Consider the following 7,937-nt stretch of genomic DNA (forward strand, 5'->3'; position numbering starts at 1 on the left):
AAACAGGTTCTGGCAAATACAGCATAACTATTTAAGTCAAAAGCGATCTGAACTTGTTTTGTTGTTTTTTTGCCACAAAGTTGAAAACCACTGAACGAATAGCGCTGTAGGTTTAGGAGAAGTAAGGCCCAAAGGGGGAATAAAAAAATAGACTTTGGTCTGCCGACAATGTTGCGAGTTCTACTAGTTTGGTTTCTATTCGCTACACCAGGGACGCCTAAGGAAACAGTGGCAGACGGTTAATATCTACAGTCAGCTTAATTAGATATTCTTTGTTAATATCTGAAAGAAGAATTCATTTTTTGCCAATCCTCAATACACGTGTCGGCATTTCTAACAGAATTACACATTTCAAGGCCTGATTTCGCTTTCTGTGTGTTGATTGGCGGAGAGTCAGTCACGTGATTTGTCGGCAAGTGTTTTTTGTGGGCTGAGTACTTCGTCGCCTCCCAATACACGTTGAGCTATAATGTAAGGCAACTTCTCACTCACATCCACAACACACTGCTTCGGCACCTCACTCGGCGACGGGCTTCCAACAGGCCCATTTTTTTTCAGTGTCGAGTATTTGACGCCTACCCCACAACCTACGCATCGTTATTGACTGAGAACAACGCCATTATTGCTTAGAGTCAAGTCTCGTGAAGCCAGCGACGTGTTTTACGGCGATATTTTACTACGCTATAGTCATCGATGTCGTAACTTCTGCGTTTTTTAGCCGACATTAGAGATTGACGCCTACAGCAGACATTTCCCCCTTTTTCCATTTGTTGACGATCTACGTACGAATAACAGTGGAGTTGAAACCGACACACATTCTACGACGCCGCAATGCAGTACAATACGCAGACCATGGCTGCATCGCAAGGGCTAACACCGCCAACCAAACCTTTTCACAGTTTAGGCGCGTTTTACGATGGGCCGTCCAGTAATAACTCATTCAATCTTCCAACTAACACGAATTATGTTGGTTTTATGAGTGGCTTTCCCTACCACCATGCAAGCGGTGGTCAGAATTTGGGATCGTACGGCAACGAAAATCCATCCTGGCATGTGCAGAACGACACGACTAATACTTCTAGTTACTTCACCAACCATACCGGTATCCTAGGTTCAAGTTCCATGGTGCAGTCCGACTTCAGCCGAAATTACCCGGTGACACAGCCACCACAACACAGCCAGGACACGACACCGAAACAACCACAGACCACACCAGGTAAGACCTCGTCGTGTTGAGATCATTTAACATTCCAATAAAAATTACTCACTCCGCGCTCCGAATAGTTAAGATTATATAGCTCCCACAAAGGATCCTCGCGATCCGGAGAAAAAAAAAATGTGACGAGAAATAACACAGTCTGGTGGTTTTCATCGCTTCCAGGTTCGGTGAAATGTTGTCAGCTCTATCCTGGCCCAGTCTACTGTGTGTGTAATATTTTATTTCCCATATAACACCAACCAAATGTACAACCACTGGATCGTAAAATTTACTCCGCCAACTTCGTCTCATTATTACCTCGTCCTGGTCACTATTACGGAACTTTACTGCCTATCTGCATCGTTATTCCCACTCTGTGAATAACATGTTCCATTTTTTTTAACAGTGAGTCGGGAATACTTTATTTCATATACATACTTCCCATCTACAATTTATTTGAGTATGGCTATATGTAAACTTACAGGCACCAACACAAATCGGCGGGGGTCGATTTAGAAGAAAAAATCAATTATTGAAAATTCTCTGAATTATAAATATTCACACCCTTATTGCCGATCTGTCTACCATCACAATACGCTGGTAGGTGTATTGCGATAAATAAAGCGATGGTACGTAGCCCTCTGTCGGTGCCACGGTGGAAATCATTCGGTGGTAAGCACTGCTGCCTAACAGCCCCGTCGCTGTGTTCCGTTGTCCATATGGGACAGAGTCGGCATGTAAACAACAATATTGTTGGCCTGCGGTCAACCGGCGTGTGTTTGTTATCGTCCATTGTTGTGGTCGTGGAAATAAAGAAGGACGGCGCCAATAACGCTACTATTTTCTAAAATTATTCAAGTTATAAATATTTAAAGAAATAGCAAGTTGATTTTTTTATCATGAATGTTGTTGTAATAAATCTGACCGTTCTATTGCTCTGCTTGTAGAGATTGGAATACTCATGAAATAGACTTGCCATGTAATATAAGGGAACGACTGTTTTGTCTACCATTACTCTACCGAGTCGGTTATGTCTCGTTTGTTATGATATTCACCGAAACTAGAATGATCAGACGATTGGGAGACGGTATTCTCCAACAACTTAAAGTGTAGTACTCCCAAATCGAGAACAACCCTCTCCTCCCAAAAAATACACAAACAAAAAACAGTCACATGAGTAAATTTTTTATTGTCATAGTTTGTCGTCTGCGGAAAAGGATGCCTCGCGCATGACTCATAGCAACTCACCTTTACATCCTGGTACTTTCCCCACGCGGCATCGTTTTATCTTTATCCACGATCAAGGTCACCGTTACTACAACTTTCTATAAAATTAATTTCGAGTAATTTATGAGTGTAGCCTGTTCAATTCCTTTTTTTTTCTTTCAACACTGTGTTCGATCGTTTCTTTTGTCGTGAAAAAATATATGTATTCTCGTCACAATAGCTCTTGTTTTTATCGCCGTCGCTTCCTCTGAAGTTGATAATTTTCGAAGCACAGCTTTCCCGACACGAATCACCTTCCGTTAAATGTTCTACATATATGTTCATTAAAAACCTCCATTACCGGGACTGTAACATCGGAGTAAAAACGCCATATACAAGAAATACCTAATTAATAATGAAATAATTAAAACTAGATGCCTTCCAGTTACCTAAGTTTTTCAACTTGAAGTATTACAGTGTTTGCTAATTTGCATAATTCTGATCCCAACGAAAAATTGTCACGTGATTTTTCCACACAAAAAAATCATGCCCAAAAATTAAAATGACAGCAGAGTATGGCCGGTTGTTGAAAACCGTAAGTCTTCCTCACAGAGGCACACGTGATGATTGCTCGATCGTGCAAAATAGTGATATGTCTTACTAGGATGTTTTTTTTCCCATGTACTATTGCTCACAGAATCTGTCACATTATTTTCCTTCCCAAGCTTACGCAAGCAATCATTAAACATTAGAAAAATCGACAAAAAAAGTAACGAATTGTTTCCAAACATCACCAGATAATTGGAAAGATAAGAAATTAAATGCGATACAAATTTCGTCCTCAGACTCTACTTTGAAGCGATTGCGCAATATGATTTATAAAACAATGTAAACAAAATCAGCGGGTTATTATTGATACCTTTTACTGTCCTGTAGTTGTGTTCATATTCAACAAGGTTCTATTAAAACATAAAGTGTCTGGCCAATTTTAATTACTAACACACAAACAATATCATATAAATAAACAATCGTATATTTAAGCGGACAAACCGTGACGGCGTGTGTTTGTTATCGCCGAATGTTGTGGTCGTGGAAATAAACCGGCGACACCCGTCATGCTATTGTTTCTAAAATTATTCCCTATACTATTTTTTTTAAAAAGTAACAAGTTGACTGTTTCAATAATTTTGTTCTAATAAATGTAGCTTTTCCGTAGTGGTGGGAATACTCCTCAATTATACCATGTAATATAAGGGATACCATTCTTACTCTACCGAGTCGGTTATGTCTCGTTTGTTATGATATTCACCGAAACTAAAGTGGTCTGACGATTGGGAGACGGTATTTTCCGACAACTTAAAGTGTAGTATTCCCGAATCGCAAAAAAAAAAAAAAAATAAAATAAAAAAAAAAAATAAAAAAAAAAAAATATTATTGCCATATGTCGTCGTCTGCAGAGGATGCCTCTCGCGTGACCCATGAGAACTCACCTTTACATCCTGGTACTTCCCGTACGCGGCATCGTTTTGTTTTGTTTTATCCACGATCAAGGTCACTGTTACTACAACTTTCTATAAAATTCATTTCGAGTAATTTATGAGTGTAGCATGTCCAATTTCAGCTTTCTATCGTCACTATGTTGGATCGCTTCTTTTGTCGGGAAAAAATATATTTCCGTCGCCGCAGTTCTTGTTTTATCGCCGTCGCCTTCTCTGTAGTCGATAACTTTCAGAACGCATGCAGCTTTCCCGACACAAAACCCCTTCCGTTAAACGTTCTACATACGTTCATTAAAATCCCCATAACGGGGACTGTAACGTCGGAGTAAAACACTCTATACAAATAAAACTGGGCATATACATGTATATGTATTTTCAGATGTGTATAAAATAAAAATAAGTTACCTTCATTTACCTACGTTTTTTTTTTTTCAATTATTGAAGTGTTTGGTTATTTATATGAATTTAACGGAAAGCAATAACATGCGAGTAAAACGGAACCAGTATATGTCCAAAAGCTGGTCCCATTAAAATGACGGCGGATTATGGACGGTCATTCAAGAATGCAAGACTTCCATACAGAGACACACGGGGTTCATGTGAGCTCGTGTAAAATATAGTGATATATAATTCTAATGTGATGTTTTCCCAGTGCAACATTGCATTTTGGAATCAATCACCGTTCCCGGCGTACGCACAAAATCATTAAAAAATATCCCAAAATGACAAAAAAGAATAATTCCCGGTAATCTAATAATTAGAGGTCAGAGGTCAATGGTAACAATTAGATACGATGCTGAATTTGTCCTCAGACCCTACTTTACCGCTATCGCCAAGGAGATCGGTAAAACAATACTATCATTTGTAAATTCCCCTGGGTATATCGGCAATGTATTCTCAATGTTCTTTCCTTGCTCCGATTCGCTTTCCACGAAATTAGGCGAGGGACGCATATAATTCCCAAACAAAATAAACAAAACTTGACAATCGTATATTTCGTTACGTCGATGATAAGTACGAGTTGAGATTACCTATATGATTTGAAGAACAATCTAGAGTAGCGACTAAAACCAATAACGGAAGTGCTCACTGCCTAAATCTCAGCATTCAGAAATCGGCTGACGATTTTCTTTCTAGTCTTAGTAGCGACTCCAAAGGATGCCAGAAAACCGTGGTGAAAGAACATCACAACTGTTGAGGGAAGATTTGTTTGCGACTTAAATTTGACGAATAATATCAAGTGGTAAAAGCCACCGTGGAGGGTACGAACGCCAAAATGTGAAAATTCACTGTACATGTAATTCTGTATCGCAATATGTTCTCGTTTTTTGTTTTTTTTTCAGGGAACTAATAACTAGTTGTTAGACTACAACCAGGCTAAGAAAATGTCTAACTCAGTGTTTCGTTCTATGGCAGCCTCCAAATATAATGTTATGATTAAAACCAAACTTTCCCAGTAGCCTGAAAATCGATGTTTAGTAGGATCATCAGTACTAGGATCATCTTAAACGTGTTGGGAGGGGTGTTACAATATTTGTGGTGAATTACGACACTAGACCTACAAAATCATATCTCATTCTGGTCCTCTTTTCAGATACCCCGACAACGAGTTCCAGCTATGTATGGATTGGCGGACAACAGCCGACCAGAAACAGGAAAAAACGAAAGCCTTACACCAAATACCAGACTCTGGAGCTCGAGAAAGAGTTCCTCTACAATATGTATCTCACCAGAGATAGACGAACAGACATTGCACGCGCTTTGAACTTGTCAGAACGTCAGATTAAGATATGGTTTCAGAACAGACGCATGAAACTGAAAAAAATGCGGCTGCGAGAAGAGAACGAGAGGAAGCAACAAGATGGACATCAACCGCAACATACCCTGGCATAAGAGACTTGTTCTGCTGCTACAAGTAGCTTTACTTTGTATCATATGCGTGCCATGTTCGGACAATTTTGACTCGTAGATGAACGACCACCTTAAACAGTTGTGAAGCAGTACATTTTTATTAATATTTGACGTTTTATAATACACAGTACTTATACTCGTTTAAATATATCATTCTTTCGTCTTTCTGTTCGCATTTCCGACAATTTCTGTCTGTCGTCTGCCAGGTTGGACTTGTTTGTCGTCTGCCAGGTTGGACTTGTTTGTCGTCTGCGCCAGGTTTTGAACTGACCACCACGTGTCTTATCGGACATTATGAGAAAACGCTGTTAAAATACTACAAACTCTTTTTAAAAAAATACAAATTCCGACTTCCGGTGTTGTCAAATTCAACGACCTAAAATCGGTGTTCTTCGGTGGACAACAAACCCGTGCGACCACCCGAATTGACGGGTTTTACTAAGCCAATAAAATGTACAGGGCGTTCAAGTTATTCTCCAGTGAATTACAATTTTGAAAATTAACAAAAAATCACAAATCTTGACAATTTTGGTTGTTCTCACAGGCTTTATTTGGATCAAACACGGGTCGGTTCACACATACAAGGATGCAAATAGAACCCCGACCACATACGAGAAACACGGATTGTTGAAATTGAAGAACTCCGGCTACCAAGTATTTAATAATATTACGTCCTCAGGATCTTCTGCTGCCATCTAATCCCCTTCTATCACGTGACCAATTTGTAAATATCTCCACTGTACTGTTTTTGTGATGTTTTCCGATATATATAATTAAAAAAAATTAAAGTTGAAGCATCATTTTTTTCTTAAAAGTACAAGCAAAACAGCAACAACATATACGTGAAGTTGACGTTTTCTCTGTTCGATTTTTATAACGTATTTTTATATTGTTTGATTGTACCTAGATTCGTACCGCTGTGGTTCCCTTCAGAGAAGATTGTCGCTGGGATTTGTTTTATTATTTGTGTTATTATTCCCACTACTTGTAACACTAACATTAGCGTGATACCACGGAAGTGGCATTCTAGATATTGCTATCGTGTTGAAGTATTTAGCGCACCGAGAGTGACTACAAAAAGTGCCCGACCTCAGTCACATTTGAGTCCCAGAATGCCCCAGTTTGGCCAACGCCGCAATGAATTTCGAGCGGACGTGTATTTGGGAATAAAAAAGACATATTTGGCGCAAAATGATTGAACAATAGTAACAAAACTTCTGGAACGCGTCAGAAATGTGCAGACTGCTCTAAATTTGATGTAGTCTGCTATCAGTCGTTGTAGATTACACGAGATCAAAACTACCGCCTGACAGTAAATCATTGTAGAGTACAGACAAAGTTTCTCTTATCAACCAGTTGAATTCAACTGGGAGAACAACTTGTCAGTTTTTAAAATATAATAATTTGACAAAATGTGGGCACCTCAGTTTTATATATTTCAAATCGAACTGAATATCTATGTTCATTGCGAATAACGCCAGCCGCCATTGTCTCTACAATCTGCCGACAACTCTAAAATTCAACTTTGCAGTTTGTTTTCCTTCCAAAATTTCTTGTTGTTATTTTGTTCTTGTTTTCCTTTCAAAATGTGTTGTTTTTATCGCGTTTTTGGTGGGAAATGCGCGGCGTGTTTATATTCCTTGATTCGTTCACCGGACATCTGTCCCATCGCATGTTTACAGCCTCTCGCAAATTTTACTACATTTTGTCTGTGATCACAAATTTCGCTGAATATTTTACGAGTCCGGGGGCTCAATTTTAGTCCAGTCGTCTGCCGCACTCAAACATTGAGCCTTGACCCTCGCATAAAACTTTCCACTTCCCCGTGTTGTGTCTTATTTTACACAATCCGAAACAGTTCGAAGTGGGACTCACGCATTAGTCAGCGCTCTGAAATTCCACGAACAAGAAAGCAAATCTCTTTCGTTTTTCAACAAGATGGCCACTTTACGCCCACATACCTACATTCCTGTATATTTACGATGTTTGTACGCCGTTTTCCTGTTCAATGTCGATATTACATACTAATTGTTTCAGACCTAAAACTATCCATTTTGATGTTTCTTTGAGCGCCAATAAACATGATCCACATTCAAGAATCTTAAATCTTTATATAAAGCGAA

At 39.1% G+C, this 7,937-nt stretch overlaps 1 protein-coding gene across 1 annotated transcript; it reads left to right on the forward strand.

The window, feature by feature from the left end:
• Positions 1-459: 459 nt before the first annotated feature.
• hox11/13a (homeobox 11/13a) lies at positions 460-6,608 on the forward strand (the record flags this gene model as incomplete). The annotated part of the gene is given in 2 exon segments (NM_001164941.1): positions 460-1,216; positions 5,498-6,608. Coding segments are annotated over 2 exon segments (684 nt in total). The 3' UTR covers positions 5,797-6,608.
• Positions 6,609-7,937: the final 1,329 nt, after the last annotated feature.

This window comes from Saccoglossus kowalevskii, chromosome 20, assembly GCF_978046115.1.
Source record: "Saccoglossus kowalevskii chromosome 20, keSacKowa6.1, whole genome shotgun sequence".
Taxonomy (NCBI): domain Eukaryota; kingdom Metazoa; phylum Hemichordata; class Enteropneusta; family Harrimaniidae; genus Saccoglossus; species Saccoglossus kowalevskii.